The sequence below is a fragment of the Erinaceus europaeus genome, chromosome 10 (genome assembly GCF_950295315.1).
Source record: "Erinaceus europaeus chromosome 10, mEriEur2.1, whole genome shotgun sequence".
NCBI classification, from domain to species: Eukaryota; Metazoa; Chordata; class Mammalia; order Eulipotyphla; family Erinaceidae; genus Erinaceus; species Erinaceus europaeus.
Window position 1 is genome coordinate 2528092 of NC_080171.1, and position 27618 is coordinate 2555709.

The window sequence follows — 27618 nt, forward strand, 5'->3', positions numbered from 1 at the left end:
AGTAATGAAAGTTTAACTCCTTTCCCTCCACTCTGACCCTTCAGGAAGGCACACCAGTGGTTCTGACACCCCCTTCCCCCCCCTCCCCCACCCTTACAGTGTTGGCACACCCAGTCTGCCATGCAGGTTTGCAGAGGAGTCCACGAATTAAAAGACCTTGGGCATTTATCCAGCGGACACACAGACACTAATTAGAAGAGACGCGCACGCCTGTGTTCATAGCTGCCTTATTCACAGCAGCCAGAGCGGAAGCAGCCTAGATGCCTGTCAGCAGATGACTGGATAAAGAAGTGATGGGTGTTACTCTGTGATCAGAAAAAGATTGTGTCCTGTGGGGCAAAATGGCTGGGGCTGGAGGTGCTGCTGCTTAGTGAGTAAGTGAAGAGAGGAGACACAATTGCCAGCTGCTCTCAGTCATGAGTGGGGTCTAGAGAACTGATCCACATCAACTTTGCAAAAAAAAAAAAATCTAACTCCTTTCCCTCCGTCTCTGGCCCTTCAGGAAGGCGCACCTGTCTTTCTGACACACCTCTTTCCGCCCTCTGCCATTCCTACAGTGGTTGCACACCCGTCCATTATCAGCTTAGGATAACTATGGTGGTTTCTTTGGGAGGCTTGAGGGTAGGGTCAAGAACTTTGCTGGTGGGTGTGGTGCGGTGTTACAATCTTGTAACGAGCTATCAGTAACAAAAAATATTTTTGAAAAAAGAACTTAAGGGAGTCAGGTGGTAGAAGTGCAGGTGGCGCAAAGTACAAGGACCAGCGTAAGGATCCGGGTTCAAGCCCCTGGCTCCCCACCTGCAGGGGAGTCGCTTCACAGGTGGTGAAGCAGGTCTGCAGGTGTCTGTCTTTCTCTCCCCCTCTCTGTCTTCCCCTCCTCTCTCCATTTCTCTCTGTCCTATCCAACAATAAAAAAAAGGGCAACAAAAGGGAATGAAAGTAAATAAATATTTTAAATTTTTTTAAAAAGAACCCTTAACATTTTCAGAAACTGAAAAAGACTTGAGGAACTTTCTGGGCATAACATTTAACAAAAGCCTTTGTGAGCATGTTCTCTGTCGGGCTGAGCTTCACTGACGGGAGACAGACGACCAGGGACTCATGGCTGAGCTGTACGCAGTATCTCTTTATTCATGCGGAAGGCAGCGCAATCTAAGCCGAGCTAAACTAAAACAAACAATCCTGTCCTTATATATACTTTCCAAGTAGGGTGTGAACAGGATGTGACGTAGTGAAGGTGGAGAGAAAAGTGACTGGTAAAAATCAGGGTGTGACAAGGAGAGGGGGCGGAGCAGGCGAGAATTCTATCACTGAACCGCCAATGCCCTGGAGGCAGGGCGGTGCTTAGTGATTTATGTAAACAGACCGCAGCTTTGAGTGGGATCAAACCAATCCCATACAGGCATACCGGTGCTTAGTTAAGCAGGATTAGAGACAGAAGCCGGGGGAGCTGGCATACTACCCAACAGTTCTCAAACTTTCTGAATGTCAGAAAATTTCTATCTTTGATTTGTTCACCCAGCTTTTGACAGAATTTTTAAATTGCTAATTCTATAAGTAGAGTTCTGTTGTGTAGTTATTTTTTCCTCATGTCAGACTTTTAGACTTAAAAAATAATGATCCACACTGGCGATTTCTGAATTAACCTTAATTATAACAAAGTAAAATCAGCCCCACCTGCAGGGGGGTCATTTCACAAGTCATGAAGCAGGTCTGCAGGTGTCTATCTTTCTATCTGCCCCGTTCAACTTCTCTCTGTCCTATCTAATGAAATGGAAAAAAATGGCTTCCAGGAGCAGTGGACTTAGTGCCAGTACTGAGCCCCAGCAAGAACCCTGGAGGCAAAAACTGAATTAAATTAATAGACTTCTCAGCACTGTCCCCTTTAGTTTCTTTCTCTCGGTTGTGACTTTCAAAAGGCAACTGTGTGTGTGTCCTTCCAGCCTTGTGTGAATACTTATGCCAGTATATTCTGTAAGCACACACACGTGTCTGTCACGCACACATAGGTGCTGCTGCGAATAGGAACGGAGCTGATTATCTGATTTCTGTAGCTTGAAGTTTCACTTAAGAACTGACCAGTGGGCACCCATCCAGATGTTCGCTTTATTTTCTGCGTGCAAGCTGGGAGAATGAACGTGAGGCCTTGTGCTTGTGTGACACTGCTGCACAGCTTACTAGGCTCCATTGCCTATTTTATTTGTTTATTTCTGAGAGAGATGGAGATAAAGGAAAGAAAGAAGGATGACACAACTCTGCCCCGGCATCCTCTGAGCTCTCCTGGCCCACACCTGGCTCTCCGTAAGGTACCTAAGGTACCGGGGCTGGAACCCGGAGGCCCGCCTGTGGGAGAGAGGAAAGGTGCACGACCTTCTGGCCCCTGTCCTCCTGACTCTTTGCATCGGCTGCAGTTACTGGTGTGCCCTGGATTATCCCCGTTTAAGCCAGAACTTCCCCTGCTGCAGAATACTCAGGCTGTGGCCAGTACTTGGCTAATGGAGATCAATTTTGCTGAAGCTTCATTTCTTTTACATGTATCTTTATGCATTTCTACCAGGTAGACTCCTTGATGTAATATGATTTTAAATAATGAGGTGATACTCATTTTTTTTATTTTATCTTACTGCTTTGTGATCTTATCAAGGAAGATTTTTACTGACAGTAATTAAAGCCGTTGGCTAGATCTATAGGACTTTCTGCTTGACTGTCTCAAGGTGATCACACTTCCATTTTATGGGAAGGAAAATGTCTTCAGTTCCAGGGCAGCTTGTCTGATTATATTCACTAAGAGCTGCTTCGCCTCGGTGTAGCTCTTCAGAATGACACTATCATTTAGAGGAGTTTGACTCTGATAGCCTCCTCCCAGAATCAAGCCCAGGCCTCAGAGAAGTCATTAAGTGATTTCTAGAATGAGCTCAGAAGGTGTATTAAAGCTCACAGATACTTGACTCCCTGTTCAGGGGCTGCCTAATTATGAGCTGAGATTGTAAAGCTGTCAGAGGCAGAGCTTGGGGGATAGATTGGAAATTCTGAGCACTCACTAGATGCATAATATGGAACACCATCATCATTAACCAGAAACCTCTGTTAATTAATCTCTGCCAGTGCCTGTGCAGCTATTAAAAAAAAAAAAATCTGATGAGAGAAGAACAGAGCAACAGAGGCAGATTACAAAATAAAAACACACAAATGACAAAGATATTGGAGGAAATTAATGACCGTCTTGTTCGTTGAAGTCAGAGAAGCATTGTGGCTGATATGTTCACAGTGAACTGCACACATCCCTGTAGGGAAGCTCAGGGATACATATGTGCTTATGAACGTGTATAGTGAAACCAGTGCCATAAAAAAAGAAGAATAAGGATTTTAATTATGAAAAATTTCATATTATTGAGCCAATAAAAATAATGCATAGAGAATCATGAATGAAATTGCAAAGTCGAGACTGTGCATGTGGTATTTAGCAAAACATCTGTTGTGATATATGAGACCCTTTGTGGCCAAATTAACTTAAGAAATATTTTGAGAGCCAGGATTAAATCAGCCTACACCTGTGAGACTTGTCTGTCTTAAAGATCCGTGGAACAGAAAGCAGTGAATAGTATTTCCTGAAATTTATTAAACCTGAAACTTTCTCTAAAGAACACACACTACGGGGCCGGGTGGGGGCACACCTGGCTGAGCGCACATGGTACCGTCCACAAGGACCTGGGTTCAAGGCCCCAGCCCCCACCTGCAGGGGAAAAGCTTTACAAGTGGTGAAGCAGGGCTGTAGGTGTCAGACTGTCTCCCTCTCTACTACCTCCTTCCTCTTGATTTCTGACTGTCTCTATCCAATAAATAAGTAATTTTAAAAGAATTTTTTGTAAAAATACATATTAGCTTCTTTCAAAACAGTGGGTTACACAGAACATAGTATTAGGAAGGGTTGTGCATACTTTAATCGGTTTTGTTTGTTTGTTTTAAAAAATCATGTAGTATGTGTTTCTACATGTATTATCTGTTTGCATGAATGCATAGGAAAAAAATAAGCTGTAGAAATTAAATGAAAAGTGTCGTCTCAGGGTTGTGGAAATAATTATTTCTTTGCATTAGTTTGTATTTCCAGAATTTTCTGCAAAAAAGGCTGGGGGAGGTTCCTTCCAACATTGACAAAACATATATTTTAAAAATAAGGTTTACTGCTTTATTTCAAGAGACAGAGACCAGAGCACTGTCAGGTACTGAACCCAGGGCCTCCTTGTGCAAATCCTGAGCCCTGCCCACTGAGCCAGCTCCCCAGCCACACCTGTCAGAAGGCCCTGAGGAGGGAGTGTCTCTCTCTCCACCTGGTAGATGCAGTTGTACAGAAAAGAAAACTCAGTGGGAGGGGCAGGAAGCTGGGAGTGTGAGGGTGTGTCTGTAGCCTCTCTGCAGAAAATGGTTGGGGCTGAGGGGGCAGGGCGGTGACGCACGTGGTCAACAGCACATAGTACTGAGCACAAGGACCCACACAAGGATCCGGGTTCGAGCCCTGGGCTCCCCACCTGTGGGGGCGGGGTCTGCTTTATAAGCGGTGAAGCAGGTCTGCAGATCCTTTTATCTCCCCCTCCTCTTGCAATTCCCTCTGTCTCTAGCCAATAAAATGGAAAAATAATGGCCCCCAGGAGCAGTGGATTCATAGTGCTGGCTCCAAGTCCCAGCAGTAACCCAGGAGGCAAAAAAAAAAGGAAGGGAGGGAGGGGGGGAAAGAAGGTGGGTAGTGGTTGAATGAGTGTATGCTTACCTCAAACCCTTCAAGCTGCATGTATCAAAGCTGTGCCACTCTTCCATCTGTCCTGCCAGTACAATGTCCTTAAAGGAAAAGAGAACATTGGGATGGGTTTGGTTCAGCTTCCAGTTGGTGACTTTGAGCAAATCACTTCTTTATTCTTTATCAAATATTTTAAAGCCTTCTCTAGTCTTACTTAACAGAGCTTACTATGGGACCTGTGCAGTGCCTGAGACTGAACTCAGGGCCTCAAGTCCAGCACTCACCCTTGCGCCACCTCAAGTCAGTGTGGTCTGTGCAGATGTGTCTTAACCTGGATTTGTGGATAAACAAAAATTCATTGAATTGCTTTTTCAATTTATTATTATTGTTGTTGTTGTTGATGATGATGGCATTGTGGTTGGATAGGACAGAGAGGAAGGGAAGACAGAGAGGGGGAGAGAAAGACAGACACCTGCAGACCTGCTTCATCACCTGTGAAGCAACTCCCCTGCAGGTGGGGAGCCGGAGGCTGGAACCAGGATCCTTAGGCCGGTCCTTGTGCTTTGCGCCACCTGCGCTTAACCCACTGTGCTACCACCCGACTCCCAAAACTTCTCTCTCTCTCTCTCTCTCTCTTCTCTTTCCCTCTCTCTTCTCTCTCCCTCTCCTTCTCTTTCTCTCTCTCTCTCTGCCAAGGTAATTGCTGGGAGTTGGTATCTTCATGACTTTTCTACCAACCCTAGTGCCATTTTTAAAATTTTTTTATTTGTGGTAGAGAAATAGAGAGACATGAGGTGAGAGGAGGAGAAACAGACACACCCACAGCACTGCTCCACCACTCACAAAGCTTTCTCCCTCCAAGTGGGGGCCAGTGGCTGAGCCCAGGTCCTGACACTGGGTGATGTGTGTGCTCTGCCAGGGGAGCACTGGACCCAGCCTCTGTTTTTGCTCCTGAGCACGTGTCTAGAGACATACTCCCTTGAAATTGAACTTATTATGTTTGGAGTAACTGTTTTTACTGCAGTAATACACTCCTGAATGACGGGTGAGCAGCTCTCGTTCTCATGCAAAACAGATGGTTGTTTCCACTGAATTTGGAGGAGCCGGTGTCTAGAGGAGTCTCCACGACTCGGCTAAGTGTTAGTCAGAATTAGTTCTTTCCTTCCTTTTAGCACTTGCCAGATAAATACCATAACCACAAGGTCTGATGCACCATTATCTGTGACTCAGATTCCTTCTTAGGACTTTTCCCCAGAAAGATTTCCACATTAAAAAAAGAAAAAAAATTATCAAATTAAGTCAGTTTCTCCTAGAATCAGCATTTCTTCTAGGGACTATTTTCTTATATAATAATCCCTCTTACATGTTAAAATGCTCCTGGTGAGCCTGACTGTCAGAGTTTATTTTCGAATTCTCTCCCCCGGCTGTCTTTTTAATGTTTTTTTTTTCTCTGTATACTCTAGCAACTCTACAGAAAGAAGCCCGGCTTGGCCATCACGTCTGCAAAACTGCCTCAGAATCTGGACAAAAATCGCTATAAAGATGTGCTGCCTTGTGAGTATCCAGCAGCCTGCCCCCTCCCCCCACACACACTGAGCTAATGTTTCCCTTTTTAAAACAGATTGTCTGGTATTCTGGAGCGAGTTTCAGTGTGAAACACCACCGTCTTTATTGCAGCCCTTTCAGACTGAACAGTTGGGGAATAGTGCTTATGCTAATTTGCCGGAAGCTGCAGATGGGGCTGGGAGCTAAACTCTTGTTTACTTGCTAAGATAAATACAATACCAGAAGTAATCAGTATATTTTTTTTCATCTCCCCCCACAGATGACACCACCCGTGTATTCTTGCAGGGAAATGAAGATTATATCAATGCTAGTTACGTGAATGTGAGTTGGGATTTTTTATAGTAATAATTAAAAAAACGCCACTGTTCATCACCATGACAAGGGTGATACTGGCATAGGGGAACTCGGCCATTGACAAAGTGACTTCCTGTTCACTTCTTCATGTCTTTATTTAATTTATATTAGTGATTTAATAATAATTAACAAGGTTGTAAGGTAAGAGGGGTACAATTCCACACAGTTCCCACCACCAGAGTCCTGTGTCCCGTCTCCTCCATTGGAAGCTTCCCTGTTCTTTATCCCTCTGGGAACATGGACCCAAATTCTTTATAGGGAGCAGAAGGTAGAAGGTCTGGCTTCTGTCATTGCTTCCCCACTGGACATGGGTGTTGGCAGGTGGATCCACACCCCCAGCCTGTGTCTGTCTGTCCCTAGTGGGGCAGGGCTCATGGGAGGGGAGGCTCCAGGACACATGGGTGAGGGCATCTGCCCAGGGAAATCAGGATGGCACCATGGCCTCTCTGAGCCTCCGTGTTCCTGTCTAGACAGAGTCTGCACTCTCTTTCCATAAAGAACCGCACAGGAAGTCTTCTGCAAAACCAGAAGCATGACTTAGGTGCTTGTACAGTGATTTTACAGCCATGTTTAAATGTTTAAAAAAAAAAACAACAACTATTAACTTGCACGTTAGCAGCTGGATTTGGCCCTCGGGTCATAGTTTTCCAACAGTTGATCCAAATGAAGAATGAGATTTCTCATGCTCAGTGTTCAAGTTATAGCCAAGTGCCAAGAACTTCCAAACTCAAAATGGATCTGCTGAGTGGACCTAGTTATCCCCACCCTTCAGTATTCCTGTTTCCTTAAACCAGCGTGACCGTAGCAAGACTGGCCAGTTCTACTCTTCTGAGTTAACTTGCAGGCCAGTAGCCCAGGCGCCAACCAAACCACGAATTCTATCCTCTGTCTGACTTCCCCACTGAAATCACAGAGCCACTCCAGCGTCTGAGCACTCTGTCATTGAAAAGACAGATCAGAAGGGGGGAAAAGGTCAAAGAGCAAAGTGGAAGAATGAGGCGGAGGGTAGTTGGCGACATCTCCACACGATGTGGAGCGTGAGGGGAGCCCAGCGCACCAGCAGTGTGTCAGCTGGGTGGTGGGGGCCCTGAGTCAACCAGAGGCTGCTTTTTTTAAATTTTCTAATTTTTATTTTATTGTTATTTTTTAAAATAAATTATATATATTCTTTATTTATAAAAGGGAAACACTGACAAAACCATAGGATAAGAGGGGTACTACTCCACACAATTCCCACCACCAGAGCTCCATATCCCATCCCCTCCCCTGGTAGCTTTCCTATTCTTTATCCCTCTGGGAGTATGGACCCAGGGTCACTGTGGGATGCAGAAGGTGGAAGGTCTGGCTTCTGTCATTGCTTCCCCGCTGAACATGGGCGTTGACCGGTGGATCCACACTCCCAGCCTGTCTCTCTCTTTCCCTAGTGGGGCAGGGCTCTGGGGAAGCGGAGCTCTAGGACACATTGGTGGGGTCATCTGTCCAGGGAAGTCTGGTCGGCATCCTGCTGGCATCTGGAACCTGGTGGTTGAAAAGAGAGTTAACATACAAAGCCAAAAAAAGTGTTGACCAATCATGGACCTAAGGGCTGGAATAGTGCAGATGAAGAGTTGGGGCATCTCCATTTTGTAGATAGCTGGCAGGCATATTTGAGTTATATTCCAAAGGACCCATGACTATACTAGTTTTTTCTTCTTTCTTTCTTTTTTTTTCCCCCCTGAGCCTGAAATCTGATATGCAAGTGGATCCAAATTATTGTCTGGGGAGATGATGTCATGACTGGAAAAGGACCAGAAAGCTGGATCAGGGAAGAGAGTAGCTCCCTAATATAGGGAAGGTGTATAAATATTGTTGACTGTAAACCCCACTGATTTGATGTGATCTGGGGCCCATATTCAGCTTAGGAGCCTGTGTGACCTCTGCATCCCTGTAGATCTGAGCTCACATTCTGTGGTCATGAGCAGGAACCTTCCAAGCTGCCCCAATATCAGGACCCATCTTCCTCAGGTGTAGCACAGAGAATGTTGTCCAGCCTCCCTTCGGAGGATACCATTCTCTACCGTTGTTGATCCAAGTTGAGGGCAAGGTCCTGTGGGGGCCCACAAAGGGGTCTGTTGTGTTGTCCCTGACAGAGGTCACATCTCCATGAGGACTGGCACGTGTTGTTGGACGTGCAGATTCCAACACTGATTTACTGCAGAGCGATCGATGATGGTCATTTAAACCTCTCTGCCATTCTCTACGTACGTTTCCCATCTCAGCATCTAGGATTTTTGTTTATTTGTTTGTTTGTTTTTGCATCCAGGGTTATCTCTAGGGTTCCATGCCTACCTACACCATGAATCCATCTCTCCAGGCCGCAGTTTATTGGATGGAGGACGGGGAGGGAGAGAGGGAGAGGGAGGGAGAGAGAGAGGGATACACACCTGCAGACCTGCTTTGCCACCCACGGAGCGTCTACCCTGCCGGTGGGGAGCAGAAGGCTCAAACCCTGATCCTTGCTTGGGTCCTTGCGCTTAGCACTAAGCGTGCTTCACTGGTTCTGCCACCTGGATGGTATACTAAGCGTGGCTTGGCTTTCTCTTAAGTGTGTCAATACTTACTGTTATTGTCAAATAATCGTTCAAGGATTTTTGAAAGTAAAATTTCCTCTGACTTCCATTATTCGCTTTCTACGGATCGATTGTTGTGCTATGACACCGGCCACCAGGGGACTAGCTTAAGGCCCAGTTCCCTGCCTGTGCTGTGTCAGGAGAGGAGCCTAATGCCCTAACCATCTTTCTCCAGATGGAGATTTCTCCCGCCAGCCTGGTAAACAAGTACATTGCCACTCAGGGGCCCCTGCCGCAGACGTGTGCGCAGTTCTGGCAAGTCGTCTGGGACCAAAAGCTCTCACTCATCGTCATGTTGACGACTCTCACAGAGCGTGGGCGGGTAAGTGACTTGACTGCTCCCCTCAGGTGCTCTGTGGAGCGTGCGTCTCAGCTGGAGTGGCTCTTCAGTCTCACCAGGTCCAACCCGACATAACGTACAGACTTCCTGTACAGAACTGCTGGTGGATACCCAGCCTGACCGGACACAAGCCAGTCCACCTTCCCCGCCACTCCCTGTGCTCCCCAGAGCCGACAGCTTGTTGGCTGCGCTTCCTACTCCCTTAGTTCAGATCCTTTATTACTATTTTTTTATTTCTTTATTGGGGGGACTAATGGTTTACAGTCGCCAGTAAAATATAATAGTTTGTGCATATGTAACATTTCCCAGTTTTCCACATAACAATTCAACCCCCACTAGGCCCTCTTCTGCCATCCTGTTCCAGGACCTGAGCCCTCCTCCCCCCACCCCAGAGTCCTTTACTCTGGTGCAGCACACCAACTCTAGTCCAAGTGTTCAGATCCTTTTTGTAAAATTTTATTTGTTTATTATTGTATAAAGACAGAGACAAATTGAGAGGGGAGGGGGAGATAGAGGAGAGACAGAGAGACACCTGCAGCCCTGCTTCACCACTTATGAAGCTTCCCCCCTGCAAGTGGGGACCAGGGGCTTGAACCTGGGTCCTTGTGCACTATAATGTGAGCTTTAACCAGCTGCACTACTGCTTGACCCCCAAAAATAAAATTTTAAAGTATTCTTAAAAATGAGATACGGTTGAGTGCACACATTACAGTGCACAAGGACCTGGGTTCAAGCCCCTGTTCCCCACCTTCTACTCCCAACCTCTCTCTTTTTTCTCACTCTTTCTTTCTTTCTCTTTTTTTTAATTTTTAAAAATCTTTTTATTTTATCTTATTTATTATTGGATAGAGACAGAGAGAAATTGAGAGGGGAGGGGGAGGGAGAAAGGAAGAGAGACAGAGAGACACCTACAGCCCTGCTTCACCACTAGTGAAGCTTTCCCCCTAAAGATGGGGACCAGGGGCTTGAACCCGGGACCTTGTGCACTACAATGTGTGCGCTTAACCAGGTGCGCCACCACCTGGCCCTCAGATCCTTTCTAATGAGCCTGGCTTCACTTCCCCTTCTGAGAACCTGTGAGGGCTGAGGCCTCACCCCACCCCATCCCCGAGACAAATGCTAGACCGGTAAGGTGGGGCCAGGCTCTCAGCACTCCTGCAAGCAGGAGAAATGACATGTCTGCCAGTCTCTGCTCATGTGACAGCAAAGCCTCATGCAAGAACAGGCCAAGAGTGACTCTAACCAGGAGAGGGATGGGTGCTGTGCTGGGCTGTGCTGGGCTGTGCGGGGCTGTGCGGGACATGTGTTTTCCATAGGAACAAATCACTGCTTATTCATTGGAAGTCAGTGTGCAGGGGTAGCTGCGGTCTGAGGTATCTGACTGCTCTGTACATCTGGGTGGCTTCACTGTGGAATAGCAGTTCAGAAATACATTCCAAAATAAAACATAAGTCAACTTCGCGGCACCGGACCTCTTGTCAGTGTGCAGTTCAGAATGTCAGATTGTTCTTCACCGGAAATCAGAATACCCAGGCTTAACGCAGACAGCGTATCTGAAGTCCACCTGCCCTCTCAGCTGGAGCACACAGTAAGAAGTCCTGCGTTCGTCCTTTCCAAAACCCATCCATCTTCCCATTGAAAGCTGCATCTGCCTGCCTGCTCTGTTCTGCTGGACACCTCGCTGCCCCAGCTCTCCCCCAGAAGCACTGCAGGAAGCTGCTCTCCTGCCTCTGAAGAGCTTTCTTCAGTGACAGTTGCTCAGCCAAAGCCATGCGAGCTCCCCCGCCCCCGCCCCTACAGGGTCATTCTTCTCTGCAGAGAAGAGGCTGCTCCCACGGGCATGGTCAGCGACAGGGAGTCTGCCCTGGATAACACCCCCCTGCCCTCGGTATCTGCTTCCAACTCAGCAGACAAGGCCCTTTCTCTTCTTTTATTTTTTCCTCCAGGGCTCCAGGGTTACCTCTGGGGCTTGGCGCCAACACTCTGAATCCACTGCTCCTGGCAGCCAATTTTCTCATTTTATTGGATAGGACAGAGAGAAATTGAGAGAGGAGGAGGAGATAGAGAGGGAAAGAGATAGACACCTGCAGACCTGCTTCACCGCTCGCTCGTGAAGTGTCCCCCCTGTAGGTGGGGAGCCGGAGGCTTGAACCCGGATCCTTGCGCAATTCCGTACTCTTCGTACTGTGTGCACTTAGCCAGACAAGGCCCCTTCTTCCGTCCAGGTGTCCTCAGCTTCTTCCTCAGGCTGTTCCTGTGGGTCCTGCCCCTCCTGCTGGACTCTGATTATGTCGCCTTCCTCTCTCTCTTGTGGGTGTCCTCCCTGAACCTGAGCTCCTCTGAGGTCTGTGTGGCCCTGTAGACTGTTCCCCAAGCCTGCCTTCCTTCCTGCCTTCCTCCCTCCCTCCCTCCCTCCCTCCCTCCCTCCCTTGCTAACTGAATCCATCGCACCGATCCTTACAGCCTCCCATCTGCCTGAGTTACCACATCCCTTCGCTTGCTCAGGTCCTGGCGACTCTCCTGCTTATCCGGGTTTGAAACCTGTCCTTCCAAAAGCCAGGCCGCGTGTCTCCTGTTCGACTCTCAGGTGACCTGAGTGCTTCATCCTGAGGCCTGGAACCCACCCTTCTGCCAGGCCCGCAGCTTTCCCTCCTGCTGCGTCTGAGAGACGACATTACCCGTTTCTTCCTCTCATCTTCTCCCCAGATGTGCGCTTAGCAGTGCAGGCTTCCTGCAAGCTGCAGACTGGCCAGTCCCCGTCACCTCTCTGCCAAGCTCTCATCTGCTAGGCCTCCTCCACCGCCCTGCAGCCCTGGGTTCTGGGAGCAACTCCCAGTGCCAGGCCCCTGACTCCTGCCACTTTTCACTCCCACCCAAACATTACTGTAACACACACATACAGTAACTAACGGGGCCGCGGAGGCCTGGTGGTGTCCACACCTCCCGTGGGGCATGCTTCCTTGGGGCTGGAGAACAGACTTGTCTTGGTGGTTGGAGGGCACTCAGCAGCAGAGTGCAGGCCTTGGATGTGACGCGCCAGGGACGGTCCCAGTACCACACAGGCCAGAGTGAAGCTCTGGTTCTCTCTCTTCTCCTCTTTGTCTCAAGCAAATAAACATGTCTGTTTAAAACATATCTCTAGGGGGTTTGGGAGTGCATGTTATAGTGCACAAGGACCCGGGTTCAAGCCCCCGGTCCCCATCTGCAAGAGGGAAGCTTCATCAGTGGTGAAGCAGGGCTGCAGGGTCTCTATCTCCTTCCCTGTCTCTCCTTCTCTGTCTTTATCTAATAAGTAAGTTAATAGGAATATTCAAAATACATATTTTAGGGGCCAGGAGCACCTGGTAGAGTTCTCATGTTCCTGTGGAGTTGGCCCAGGCACCGCAAGAGAGTGCCGTGGCAGCAGGGGAAGCTCTGTGAGGGTTTTCCTCTTTGCCGGGATAGCCTGAGGGTACTTCTTCCCGAGCTAGTGCTCTCTGGCTTGGAGAGAACTCAACTGGAGCCGATCTAGGCTGCTGTGTGGGAGAGGGATCAGGAACTCGTGCCGCACTAACTTCCGCAGGAGATATACTCTGGAACTCTCGGAGCCGGAAAGCAATTTCCAAGTGTCTTTAATCAGAAGAGCAGCTGTTTTTATACTCTCCAAGTAGGGTGGAAACAGGATGTGATATAGAGAGGGTGGAGAGAAAAGTGACTGGTGAAAATCAGAGTGTGACAAGGAGGGGGCGGAACAGGCGAGAATCCTATCACTGAACCACCAATGCCCTGGAGGGAGTGCTTTATGTAAATGTAAAAGTGATTTATGTAAATAGACCAAAGCTTTGGATCAGTAAATCCCTATATAGGCATATGGTTAAGCAGAAGCCAGGGGGAGGTGGCATGCTACCCAACACTCTTCTCCCCCTAAACTGAAAGACAAAGAATGAAAAGGTCAGCCTAGAACTGCTGGAGTGTCTGTGGACAGCTTTCCAATGAAAACATTAGCTGACTCCAATTTCCAGCAGCCTGCCTTAATTTCGGGAATCCCCCTGACTTTTGAAAACAAGAACAGAAAAGGCTGATTCAAGACCAAAAAAAAAAAAAAAAAAACCTGTGTATCCACTGGTTTATTTTTTATTCTCTTTATTTACCGGATGGAGGCAGCTACAAATGGAGAAAGAATGAGGAGATAGAGAGACAGAGAGACAGAGAGACACCTGTAGCCCTGCTTCACCACTCATGTAGTTTTTCCCCTGCAGGTGGGGACCGGGGACTCAAACCCGGGTCCTTGTGCACTGCAGTGTGTGCACTCAGCCAGGTACGCCACCACCAGGCCCCCTTGTTTCCATTGGCTTAGACCCCTCCCTCTCATCTGCAAACAGATTGAATTTCTGTATAATCTGGGGCAGCTGTAGCCTTGAAGGAAAACAAAAACTTAGTTGACTCAGAGTTTGACACAACTATGAAGTACCGGGCAGTTCAGCCAGGAATTTTGCTCTAAAGTCAAAGGGAAGAGCTAGTGCAGACAAAAAACAAGCTTCCGTGCTGGGAGGAAGCGCAGACAGGCCAAGACCTGGAGAGGCCGCCCCCAGAAGCCCTGGAGCTCCGGCAAGTCACCGCGTCCCCTGAGCTCCTGCCCCTTTGCAGCACATGGAGAGCGTGAGCAAGCCAGGCGTGAAGGCCCCAGAGGAAGGGCAGGCAGTGGCACACCTGCTTGAGCGTATGTGTTACCATAGACAGGGAACTGGGTTCAAGCCTCTGGTCCCCACCTGCAGGGGGGAAGCTTTACGCTTCACGAGTGGTGAAGCAGGGCTTCAGATGCCTCTCTGTCTCCCCCCCCCCAATTTCTGTCTGTCCTATCAAATAAAATAGAAAGGAAAAAAAGGGTCTGGATAGTGGGGTACCCAGATAAGTGCACATGTCACCATGCTCAAGGACATGGGTTCAAACCCCAGCTCCCCACCTGCAGGGGAGAAACTTCATAAACAATGAAGCGGGTCTGCAGGTGTCTCTCTGTCTCTCTCCCTCTCTGTCTACCCCTCTTCTCTCGAGTTCTCTGTCTTATCTGATAAAATAGGGGGAAAATGGCCACCAGGAATAGTGGATTTGTAGTGCTGGCACTGAGCCCCAGAGGTAAAAAAAAAAAAAAAAAAAAAAGATCAGCAGTCAGGGACTGGGGAGGTAGTTCACCTGACAAAGCACATATGTTACCATGTGCAAGAACCTGGGTTCAAGTCCCCAGTCCCCACCTGCAGGAAAGTCTCTTGAGCAGTGGCTCAGCTATAGGTTCGACTCTTTCCCTCTAGTCCTCTATCAAAAACAGAGAAAAGGGGGGAAATGACCAGCAGGAGAAGTGAGCCATGCATGCCCTGAGACCCAGGGATAACCCTGTGGCAGGAAATAAAAAGAAAGGAAGGAAGGAAGGGAGGGAGGGAGGGAAGGAAATCAGAGGTTAAGTAGCAGCTTCAAAGCCATGCAGCTAACACGTGGAAGGGAAGTTCCAGCTGACTCAATGTTTGCTTATTATTATTATTTGTTGTATGCTTTACATTGGGTTGTTCTAGCTCTCCCCCGCCAAGAAAATTGGATCAGTCCTGCTAATTTCACGGGCCCGCTTGGCCCCGCCCCAAGGAACCCCGAGAGGGTTCCAGAGTTGCAGTGTTGGAGAGTTGGAGAGTGGCAGAGTTAGAGAGTGCTTGGCGCCGTCGCGGGGGGAAAGAGGCAACAGAGTTCTGTTTGGTGATTAGTTTGGGTTAGTTTATGAATCGTTGTTCCTGAATAAAGAAATACAGCTTCCCTGCTCAGCCGTGTGTCTCTGGTCGTCTCTGTTACCTGCCCGTGAAGCTAGCCCAGCCAGCTGGACCCTCCGAATTTTAACAACAAATGGCGCCCACATGGACCTGACCTGCGCATCTCTCAGATAAGTGAAGACAATTTGGCTACCTATGTACTATGGCCTTCTCTTCTGCTTGTGAAGAGATCTCCAAAGGCCTCTGCTCTTTCTTCACGAGACTGTTTTGCTGTTTCTGGAACATTTATCTCTGGACCACTCTGTAGTTTCCACTCGCTCGGGCGAACTCAGAACAGCCAGCGGGAATAGCCAGCGGGCGGGAGGCGAGGCGCAGAGCTGCTGTTTCCACCTGGTTAAACAGCCAGCCAGCCGGCTGTGCCCAGACAACCCCGCGCACCACGCCTGCAGCCCCGCAGCCCCGCAGCCTGCAGGAGGCCGACGCCACCACACAGGAGCCCAATGCCAACACGCTGGAGCCTGATGCCAACACACAGGAGCCCGATGCCACCACACAGGAGTCCAATGCCAGCACGCAGGCCAGCCCACAGGAGCCGGCTCTCCACCCTGTGGCGCAGGGCACTGGACGCGTGATCCCTCCACGCTGCTCGGCCACTGCGAGCAGGGCAGCAGACATGGCAGGGCCATGGGGCAGGGCCGCGGTGGCCTATCATGGCCGCCACCCCTGGGCACCTAGGCCTATGCCTTCTACAAGGCTGGCCCGCCCGCCCTCGTGCTATGAATTCTGGAACGATCCCGGACCTCCCGGACCCCCGGGCTCCCTGCCGAAACTGGGCACACGAGATCTCCAGCTGCCAGTCCGGTCTGAAGGCAGACAAGCTGGAGTACGCAGAGATTTGTACAGAGATCGCAACCTGCAATTCCTAGAAGTGAAGCTGCCCAAGAGACCATCACTGGACAATGCACCCCCCCAACAACTAAGACAGTACATATCTAAATTCGTGTTTGAAATGACATGTCTTCGTAACAAAGGTTTCTCTCCTTGTACATTAATGACCATGTTTATGTCTATGTTTAAAGTTTGGTAAACAGTAACTTTAAGGCTAAATTCTTACTAGTCAAAGTTAAATGAAAAAGGTTTTCAACATAATTCTCATAAAGATAAAATTAACTTACATTTAAAGTCTGAGGTAAAAATTAATTAACAATCAATATATTTTAACTAAGTTGGTCTAAAGACCTGCGCACACCTAGGGTGTGCCTCCATCTTGAATGGGTATAACAAAAGGTTAAATAGACTTGTTGATATGTAAAACTCTCCATTACCTTCTCTATTAGAAATGGTAATGCTAATTACCAATGGCTATGCTAATTATTCTCATGCCTGAGGTTTCCTTTCCTGTGCACACCTAGGGTGTGTCTCCATCTTGAATGAGTGTAACAAAAGGTTAAAAGACGTTGTTGATATGTAAAAGTCTCAAATTCCTTCTCTATTAGAAACGTTAGATTATGCTGTGGTTATGCTAATAACTTTTGTTTCATAGTAAGTAAATTGCAGCCAGCTGCCTTTGGGACTCTAGGCCGTTCCCCACCCCCATGAAAATGCCTATTGATGCAAGTACGCCCCCCAGAGGCAAGAAATGTTTTTTGTAAGCTGATAAAGTTTTGCCCATAGAGGCAAAAAAATATATATGGCCCCCTCAGGCCTTACCCTTGGCAGCACACTGGTTCTTGTTACTTGCTTACATGTTTCTCCATGTTTGTGCCAGTTTCTTTTTTAAAAAATGCCTGTATGATATAGGTTTCTGTTCACCCCACACCCTTGATACTGTAGTCATTTAGTTAAAAAGAAAAGGGGGAATTGTTGTATGCTTTACATTGGGTTGTTCTAGCTCTCCCCCGCCAAGAAAATTGGATCAGTCCTGCTAATTTCACGGGCCCACTTGGCCCCGCCCCAAGGAACCCCGAGACGGTTCCAGAGTTGGAGAGTTGGAGAGTTGGAGAGTGGCAGAGTTAGAGAGTGCTTGGCGCCGTCGCGGGGGGAAAGAGGCAACAGAGTTCTGTTTGGTGATTAGTTTGGGTTAGTTTATGAATCGTTGTTCCTGAATAAAGAAATACAGCTTCCCTGCCCAGCCGTGTGTCTCTGGTTGTCTCTGTTACCCGCCCGTGAAGCTAGCCTGGCCAGCTAGAGCATTCAAATTTTAACAACAATTATTATTATTTATTTTCCCTTTTTGTTACCCTTGTTTTTTATTGTTGTTGTAGTTATTGTTGTTGCTGTCATTGTTGTTGGATGAGACAGAGAGAAATGGAGAGAGGAGGGGAAGACAGAGAGGGAGGAGAGAAAGACAGACACCTGCAGACCTGTTTCACTGCCTGTGAAGCGACTCCCCTGCAGGTGAGGAGCCGGGGGCTCAAACCGGGATCCTTAGGCCGGTCCTTGTGCTTTGCGCCACATGCGCTTAACCCGCTGTGATACCGCCCATCCTCCCTCCCCCCCCCCCCCCGTTTGCTTTAACTGCTGGTGCCAGACCTCCCTCGAGCTGGTGGGGAGGAGGGGTGAGAGAGAAGGGGGGGTGCTGTGAGTAAGGAGGAGGTCTGCAGTGCTGCACTGGGCCTGGTTCAGGGTAGGAAGGCTGGGTGAGAGAGGTCTTTCCTTTTTTAAAATTTTCTCTAATTTTCTTTCTTTTTTTATTATTTGTAAAGTGAAAATACTGACAAGACCGTAGGATAAGAGGGGTACATTTCCACACAGTTCCCACCACCAGATCTCCATATCCCATCCCCTCCCCTGATAGCTTTCCTATTCTTTAACCCTCTGGGAGCATGGACCCAGGGTCATTGTGGGGTGCAGAAGGTGGAAGGTCTGGCTTCTGTAATTGCTTCCCCACTGAACATGGGCGTTGGCAGGTGGATCCACACTCCCAGCCTGTCTCTCTCTTTCCCTAGTGGGGCAGGGCTCTGGGGAAGCGGAGCTCCAGGACACATCGGTGGGGTTGTTTGTCCAGGGAAGTCAGACTGGCATCATGGTAGCATCTGGAACCTGGTGGCTGAAAAAGAGCTAAGATATAAAGCAGAGCAAATTGTTGACTAATCATGACCCTAAAGACAAGAATACTGAAGATGAAGATTGGGGTCTCTGCTTTGAAGAAGCTAGTAGGTCTATTTTAGGTATATTCTAAGGGGCCCATGACTTTACTAGTTTTTGTCTGAGCCTGACATCTAGTATGCAGGTGACCTAAGTTATTGTCTGGGGAGATGATGTCATAGTTGGAAAAAGGACTAGAAAGCTGTATCAGGGAAGACAGTAGCTCCCAAATATGGGAAACGTATATAAATATTGTTAATTGTAAACCCCATCGATCTGACCTGGGGCCCATGTTCAGCACAGGAGCCTGTGTGACCTCTGCATCCCTGTAGGTCTGAGCTCACAGTCTGTGGTCATGGCTGGGAACACTCCAGGCTGCACTCATTTCAGGACCCATCTTCCTCGGGTGGTAGGCAGAGTATGTTGTCCGACCTCCCTTCAGAGGATGGAACATTCCCCACCCTTGTTGATCCACATTGAGGGCAGGGTCCTATGGGGCCCACAGAGGGGTCCATTGTGTTGTTCCTGATGGAGATGAGCAGTGACAGTGGAGAGAGGGTCTGTGAGAGCTCTAGGCCCATCATGTCTGTGTGGGATCCCAGGACCTCCCTGACTAGGGCCCCAGGTGCTGGGGTGGCCTGGCAGAGACTAAGAGTCATCACTGAAGTGTGCCGGTCTCTTGCTCTTACCCAGCTTTTGTCGTCCTTACTTTGATAAGGTGAGCTTTGGGGTGACTGAGGGCCATGCAGTAGGAGGTAGGTGAGGAGGGTGTCTAGGTCTAAGTAGAAACTGTTTGATGAGGTACTTTAAGGTGTCTTTTTAGGTCTTTGTGCTTGCTTACTGCATTTATTGACTCACTGCAAACTGATGTGCACTCTTGCTTTAAGGTGTGTGTTTGCCCTAATTTATGGACACATGTACGTGTGCCCTGTCTCATGGGCCCTGGTCTATATCTAGGTTTTGAGGCTTTGTTACGAAGTGCACCAACCGCACTGGAATTAAGGAGTCCTGTGAGCTCGGAAAGGTCTCACCAGAGTAGTGAAGCTGAAGGGTCAACATTCCACGCCTGACGTCTCTGGACGCAGTCTGAGATGCCGAGGTGGAACTGGTTGCATTGATTAGGTTGGGATCAGCATATAAAGTATCAGTTGGTGTGAATTGAAAGAAGCAGGCAGGATAGTGAGCCCTACCCTAGAGGTTCCAGAACTGGGGGAAATACGGGCTTTATAGAGAAGGGGAAGGTTCCTGCTGTCTTGGGGTTTAAGAAAGCAATATAGTTACAGCTATACCCAAATTATTTGGCAGTTGGGTTAATTTTGAAAATCCCATTGTTAGGATTTGCTGTGGCATACAAGAGCCCTGCTCAGCTCTGGCTTAAGGTGGTGCAGGGGATTGAACCTGGGACGTTGAATCCTCAGTCATGAGAGTCTCTTTGCAGAACCATGATGCTGTCTCCCCTGCCAGAGAGAGGTTTTTCCTAGGTAGGGCCCTGTGTCTGAAGCCTCTGCTGGTCCTCTGGCCAGCGGGTCACCTCCCGGCTCTAGCTCTGGGCTTTGAGAGCTGTGACCAGGCCCCTAGCAGGGTCACAGCTTCCCCACTTCCCTGCTCAGAAAAGGAGGCAAGTTCCTCTACCCACCCCGCCTCCAACTTCAGGACACAGACCTAGAGCAAGTAGCCTTCTCCTGAGCTCACACTCTCTCCGCAGCTCTCGGGCAACCTGGTTTGTCACAGAGAACTCTGACACCACCCCACCCATCTGCCCACACTCTTTTGTGCACCTGCCGCCCCCCATGCCGTGCTGGGCGACTCACAGCCACTGGTTCCCTTGCAGACCAAGTGTCACCAGTACTGGCCTGACCCGCCTGACGTCGCAGAGCACGGCCGCTTTCACATCCGCTGTCAGTCAGAGGACTGCACCATTGCTTACGTGTTCCGGAAAATGCTGGTGACAGACACAGAGGTGAGGGGCCGGGGGCGGGGCGCACAGCCAGCTAAGCGCACAGAATACCAGGTGTAAGGGTCTGCACAAGGGTCCGGTCGGAGCCCCTGCTCCCCACCTGTGGGGAGGACGCTTCAGTGGAGCAGCTCTGCAGTTCTCTCTCTTTCTCTCCCCCTCTCTATCTCCTCCTCCTCCTCTCAGTTTCTCTCTCAGTCCAATAAAATGAGAAAAAATGTCTGCCAGGAGCAGTGGATTCATAGTGGCACCGAGCCCCAGCGATAACCCTGGAGGCAAAAGAAAAATAGAAAAGATAACTTTCCTGGATTAGGAAAAAATGTGGGTCCGAAGTCAGAAAAAAAAAAAAAAAGAAAAAAAAAGGAGGAGGAGGAGGGGCCAGGCAGTGGTGCACTTGGCCTTGGCCAAGCACTCACATCACACTGCTTCAGGACCCGGGTTCAAGCCTCTGGTCCCCACCTGCAGATGGGGAAGCTTCACAGGTGGTGAAGCAGGTGTGCAGGTGTCTCTCGTCTCTCTCCTACCTCCCCTCCTCTCTCAATTTCTCTGTCCTATATAATAATAATAACAAAGCAGAGGTGGCCAGTGCCGGGTGTGCCCAGTAGACCCAGGCAGGGCGCAGTTCAAAGGTCGGCACTAGCCGGCATCCCCCGGGGTTCTGTGGGGTAGGGCTGCTCCACCTGCCACCTGCCGTTCCTTTTCTCTGGAGAGAAGCCCGGAGAAGCACGAGGCTTCCTGCGAGGAGCCAGCACCCCACCCATGCCCAGGGGCGACCCGGCTCATGCTGTTCACCCCGCCTCTCGCAGACTGGAGAGGGCCGCACCGTGGTGCACCTGCAGTACGTGGCCTGGCCCGACCACGGCGTGCCAGACGACTCCTCGGACTTCCTGGAGTTTGTCAGCTCCGTGAGGTCCCTCAGGGTGGAAGATGAGCCTGTCTTGGTCCACTGCAGGTACCGGGAACTCTTTCTGTCGCCTGTCTCTGTGGTGCAGGAGTCAAGCCGAGAACTCTCGGGTGTATGCTCCCCTGCTGACCCACCTACCCCGGCCCAGTTTCTCTGTTGGGTGTCTCTGTGTCTTTTTTTAAAATATTTATTTATTTACTTAGTATTGGATAGAAAGAAAGAGAAATTGAGAGTGGAGAGGGAGACAGAGAAACAGAGAGACACCTGCAGCCCTGCTTCACCCCTCCTGAAGCTTTCCCCCTGCAGGTGGGGACTGGGGCCTTAAACCTGGGTCCTTGTGCTCTGTAATGTGAGCGCTTAGCCAGGTGCACCACCACGCGGCCCCTGTTGAGTATTTCTGTGAGAGAGGAAGTGATGGGTCAAGGCTGGTGGTGACGTACCTGCATGAACACACATGTTACAGTGTGCAAGGACCTGGGTTCAAGCCGCCAGTCCCCACCTACAGGAGGAGAACTTGACAAGTGGTGAAGCAGGACTGCAGGTGTTTCTCTGTCTCTCTCTCTATATATATACATATATCTATAGATATATCTGTCTCCCCCTTCCCTCTCAATTTCTGGCTGTCTCTATCCAATGAATAAATAAAGATAATAAAATTTATTTATTTATTTATTTATTTATTCCCTTTAGTTGCCCTTATTGTTTTATTGTTGTAGTTATTCTTGCTGTCATCATTGTTGGACAGGACAGAGAGAAATGGAGAGAGGAGGGGAAGACAGACACCTGCAGACCTGCTTCACCACCTGTGAAGTGCCTCCCCTGCAGGTGGGGAGCCAGGGGCTCGATCCGGGATCCTTGTGCTGGTCCTTGCGCTTTGCGCCATGTATGCTTAACCCGCTGCGCTACCGCCCAACTCCCTATAATATATTTTTTAAAAAAAGAAAGTGATGGGTCAAAGGAGGGAAGACACTAGAGTTTGCCCGTCTGTGGAGCCTCACCACATGTGCCTTCATGACCTCATGTGCCCCGGGGGGGGGGGGGGGGGTCGGTGCTCCCCCTGCTCAGCCACTGCCTCCTGGGCCTCTAGCTTTAAATGTCCCTCTCCTCTCCTCGGGAAAGGCCTGGAGAAAGTGAGTGCGCCTCAAGCCAGCCCAGGGCCCACCAGGCCGGGTGCCTTCACGACAGCCCTTGAGCTCCTTTCTGTCCTCGAGTCGCCCGTGTCTGCACTGGGCTGCGGCTGGGTGAGCTCTGGAAGAGACCCCGGTGGTGAACCGTTGAGCCTTCGGGAGAGTGGCGCTGCTTCTCCTACTTGTTCAGAGAGAGCAGGAAGTAGCTGCCCCACACCCACGCCTCCAGGAGGGCTGCGTGCTTTTGCAACGCTCCATGCGATCTCGCTCTCTCTTTAATATTTGTATATCTTTATTTATTTATTTATTTATTGGACAGAGATAGTCAGAAATGAGAGAGAAAGAGAGAGAGACAGAGAGAGACCTGCAGCACTGCTTCACCACTTGCAAAGCTTTCCTCCTGCAGGTGGGGACCCGGGGCTCAAACCTGGGTCCTTGCACAGTGTACCCTGTGCGCTCAGGCGGGCACGCCACCGCCCGGCCCTGCTTATGTCGTGTCTGTGCCGAGAGATTTGGAATCTCTGGAGCAGAGCCATCTGAAAGGAAGACTTAGATAGCAGCCCTGGCCTTGTCTTCCCCTCTGCCCTTGGGTCTGCTGATCTTCCAGGAAGTGTGCCCAGGACACGCAGTGCTCTGTGCAGGGAGAGGTGGGCTCCCGCCCGCCACAGATCTTGTTTATTTATTTTTATCTTATTTATTTATTTTCCCTTTTGTTGCCCTTGTTATCTTTTTTTAATTGTTATTGTAGTTATTGTTGTTGTTATTGATGTCCTCGTTGTTAGACAGGACAGAGAGAAATGGAGAGAGGAGGGGAAGACAGAGAGGGGGAGAGAAAGACAGACACTTGCAGACCTGCTTCACCGCCTGTGAAGCGAAACCCCTGCAGGTGGGGAGCCGGGGGCTCGAACCAGGATCCTTAGGCCGGTCTTTGCGCTTTGCGCCACATGCACTTAACCCGCTGCGCTACCGCCCGACTCCCAACCGATCTTATTTTTAAGCCCCCGATCTCACCCTCTGTGGAAAGAGGCATTTTCATTCGGGTTGAGAGCATAGTGAGAGGGTGCTTTCTCTTCTGGGAGGCCAGGGAACGAAAACGCTCATCTGGTGTGGAAACTGACTCCGCTAAGCGGACCTGGTAAACTCAGCTCTCCCCGCCTCTCCCCATCTCCAGTGCAGGGATCGGGAGGACTGGCGTACTGGTCACCATGGAAACAGCCATGTGCCTCATTGAGAGGAATATGCCCGTTTACCCACTGGATATCATCCGGAAGATGCGAGACCAGCGCGCCATGATGGTGCAGACATCCGTGAGTAGAGAGCCGAACGCAGAGACAGTGCACGAGTCGGTGGGCCACAGCCCCTGATACTTGTTCTGGGTCAGCTCCGCACAGAGGACCTGGCAAGTCATGAAGCAGGTTCAGGGGAGCAGGATGACAGCATAATGGTTCTGCCTGAGCCTGCAAGGTCCCAGGTTCAATCCCCAGCACACCACCATAAGCCGCAGCTGAGCTGTGCTCTGGTAATAATAATAATAATAGTCAAAGAAGTCCAAGAAGCAGGCTCGGGGCCAGGCAGTGACACACCTGGCTAAGCGCACGCATTACAGTGTGCAAGGATGCAGGTTCAAGCCCCTGGTCCCCACCTGCAGGGGGAAGCTTCATGAGTGGTGAAGCAGGGCTGCAGGTGTCTCTCTGTCTTTCCCTCTCTACCTCCCCCTCCTCTCTCAATTTCCCTCTATCTCTATCCAATAATAAAAATAAATTAAAAGTAATCAATAATAAATGAATAAATAAATAAATAAATAAATAAATAGAAGCAGACTCAAGCAGGTGGAGTAGAGAGCCTGATGGTTATGCAAACAGACTCTCATGCCTGAGGCTCCAAGGTCCCAGGTTCAATCCCCTGCACCACCACCAGCCGGAGCTGAGCAGTACTCTGGTCAAAATAAAAAATTAAATTAAAAAACCACCAGGCTCAAGGAGGCCTAGTCACTTGCCATGATCACAGAGACTGTGACTTGTGAAGCCCTGAGTGGGCCCCAGGGCCCTTCGGCTGAGCTCTGTCCCATTGCCTTTCACTTCCGCTACCTCTGGGATTCACAGCTCCCCAGTCACGTGGCCTGGGGGCTGTCCCATTGTCAACACACCTGTGTGTTCATGGGCCCGCCCTTTGTCCATCAGAAGCACAGAAGTCTCCTCAGGGTTTCGCCCCACCTGTCTGCTCTAAGAAGCCTTGTGGTTTGGTGGATGTCTCACGGGGCCTTCCTTCACTTCCCCTGGGCTGTCTCCCAGGAATGGCGAGCCTAGATATTTGTTACTGCAGTGGTGCTTCTAAGATAACCTTACTGTTTTCCCAAGAATTGCAAGAGGAGCAGCAGGGTGGTGTGGAAAGCATATGATTCAGGCACCCTGCCCACTGGGTAGCCTGAGGAGAGCCCCCTCCACCTCTCCACAAGTCTTAGTTTCCCCCTAGTGCACGTGGATGGCCCTCCCATGTTCATTCCGTCATCCGCACAGCAGAAAGCTGCACAGAGACCCCAGTTGTCCTGCTGTAGAACTGGATTAGTCACCTCAGATGGGGGGGAGGGGAGAGGAAGGGAAGGGAAGGGAGGGGAGGGAAGGGGAGGGAGGAGAGGGGAGGGAGAGGAAGGGGAGGGAGGGGAGGGAAAGGGAGGGGAGGGAAGGGGAAAGGAAGAGAGGAGAGGGGAGGGAGGAGAGGGGAGGGGAGGGAAGGGGAGGGAGGAGAGGGGAGGGAGGAGAGGGGAGGGGATGGAAGGGGAGGGAGGAGAGGGGAGTGAAGGGGAGGAAGGGGAGGGGAGGGAAGGGGAGGGAGGAGAGGGGAGGGGAGGGAAGGGGAGGGAGGAGAGGGGAGGGAAGGGGAGGGAGGAGAAGGGAGGGGAGTGAAGGGGAGGGAGGAGAGGGGAGGAGAGGGAAGGGGAAGGGAGGGGAGGGAAGGGGAAGGGAGGGGAGGGGAGGGGAGGGGAGGGGAAGGGAGGGGAGGGGAGGGGAGGGGAAGGGAAGCCAAGCCAAGCCAAGCCAAGCCAAGCCAAGCCAAGCCACCGGGAGCCGTGGATTTGTCATGTAGGCTCTGAGCCCCAGGTAACAATTACAAATAATAATAAGTGAGTTCAGAGCTGTCCGACCTCCATTCAGTCAGTTTCCCTGGCAGGGAGCAGGGGCCCGGGCCTGCCCAGAGCTAGTGCCGGGAACGGCATAGTCTTCAAGGTGGCCTCCTTCAGGGTCAGTTTATGAGCAGGTCCATGACAACAGAGAAGGTTCCCGGGCAGTGTCAGAACGCCACTACTCAAGCAGCCAGTGTCCCTGATGTGACTCTGCCTGACTGTGTGGCCTGCCGTGAGCGTGTACGGCCTCTGTGCGTGACTCGGAAGAGCGTCTGAACGGGCTGTGTGAAGCCGCGCTCAGAGCCGCTGCTGGGCCTGACCCTTTCCTTTCCTTCCCAGAGCCAGTACAAGTTTGTGTGTGAAGCCATCCTTCGTGTCCATGAAGAAGGCTTAGTCCAGATGCTGGATCCCAGTTAAGACACCTGGACACCCCCACCCCCACCCCAAGTGCCCAAGGGCATCCTCCTTCAGGACAGACCTTCTCTGTGGAAGCAGCGAGAGGAACCCCTAGGCCGTGGGGAAGGAAGGAGAAGATTTGAACCCAGGCACTATAAGTCTGTACAAAAGGTATCGTGTACATAAGCACTGTGGATAGTGCATGCGATCATGGATCATGGCATCGCTCCAGCCCGCGACGGCCGTGCAGAGCCAGCACAGAGGACCTCAGTGCAGGGCAGGGCCTGCCCCAATGCCTTCTCCCCTGGACACCACCACGCCCCTGGCCACCATCTCTGGGCATTACAGAGGGGACACTGCAGTGTGACCGGCCACGGGAACAAGACGATGCCTCTCTTTGGGTCTGCTTGATGCTGTGTGTCTCTGTGTAGGACTATGGGCTGATCCCTCTGTGCCTCTGGGCAAGGCTGGAACAGTTAGCACCCACCCGCCCCAATGCCAAGGGCACCCTGATGAATGTACTTAGTGGAGGGGGGGAGGGGGTCCAGCCCCAAGGACGAGCGGTACCTTTATGCCTCCCCTTCCTCTTTGTCCCACCTCCTGATGGTTTGTGTGTCTGAGCATCGTGTCCAAAACACGCGCTTTCTCCCTGCACTAGTGATCCCCCCGCTTGCCAGTGTGCATTCAGTGCCTGAACAGGAAGCCTGCTGGGTGAATTTTCAGTCGAAAACAAGGGCTCGTGGTGTCAGCCTGTCCATCCTGCGTGTCACACTGTAGATGTTGGCCTGCCTCTCTGCACACCTCTTCAGACTGGATCATCCACTACTGACTCCGCTACATGAATTGCTGCTACTTCAAGCTCTTACACTTGAAACATTTATGATTTTTTTCCTGGCGGGGGGCGGGGAGTGGGATATTAATATTTAGAATCTTTGGCCCTTCCAAGGACTCGATCTTCTAGTGAGTGAACCATGGGAAACCCAGATTCTAGAAGGTTGTCTGTGAGTGGGTGTGTGTGTGCGTGCATATCTCTGTGTGCGTGCATGCATGTGCGTGTGTGTGTGTGTGTGTGTGTGTGCGCGCGCGCGCCCATCCATAAATGAGTGTTTCTCAGGATTCCCAACTAGATTCAGATTACAGTTGAGTTTATATAAAGAATGAGTCTCTGTACAGAAGAACAAGTGTGTGCTTCACCCTCAGTTACAATGGTCTCCATTTCATTTCAAAGGAGAGGATCAGACTATCTGAATATAAACACATTTGATGTTAATTTATTCTAAATACACCATGATTTAGATTGTCCTAAAGAATTCTGCCTTTGTTAATACTGTGTTAAATTAAAAAAAAAATTGTGACAGGATTGTAGCATATTATTATTTAAGGAAAATAAATTACATTAAAAAAAGGAACGTGATATTTTTAGTAGTTTTGTATATCCAGATTTGCAAGCTAAGTCGGCTCCTAACAGGACTTATAGATAAAGATGATTTCATCTTACTGCGAATGTAAGTGCGGCTATCTAGATGCTGGGCAAACTCTGGGCCTGTGGAGTCATTTCCTGGTTGGGAAACAGATAAAGCCCTATAGTGGGTGGGGGTTAGATTCTAAAGATTCTCTCATCTCCAGGCCTACCTTGTTGTTGTTTTTAATTTTTTATTTTACTTATTTATCATTGGATAGAAACAGAGAGAAATCACAA

General features: G+C 49.9%; 1 protein-coding gene across 3 annotated transcripts in view; it reads left to right on the forward strand.

Annotated features, from left to right (window-relative positions):
* Nucleotides 1–27333, forward strand: part of PTPN3 (protein tyrosine phosphatase non-receptor type 3) — a 191608-nt gene extending 164275 nt beyond the window's left edge. For all 3 annotated transcript variants that reach the window (XM_060199033.1, XM_060199034.1, XM_060199035.1), the window contains 7 exons: nucleotides 6196–6286; nucleotides 6558–6619; nucleotides 9437–9583; nucleotides 20249–20377; nucleotides 21178–21323; nucleotides 23574–23709; nucleotides 25863–27333. In XM_060199033.1, coding sequence (XP_060055016.1) covers nucleotides 6196–6286; nucleotides 6558–6619; nucleotides 9437–9583; nucleotides 20249–20377; nucleotides 21178–21323; nucleotides 23574–23709; nucleotides 25863–25940 — 789 coding nt within the window. In that variant the 3' untranslated portion in view covers nucleotides 25941–27333. The remainder of the gene's footprint in view (nucleotides 1–6195; nucleotides 6287–6557; nucleotides 6620–9436; nucleotides 9584–20248; nucleotides 20378–21177; nucleotides 21324–23573; nucleotides 23710–25862) is intronic.
* Nucleotides 27334–27618: the final 285 nt, after the last annotated feature.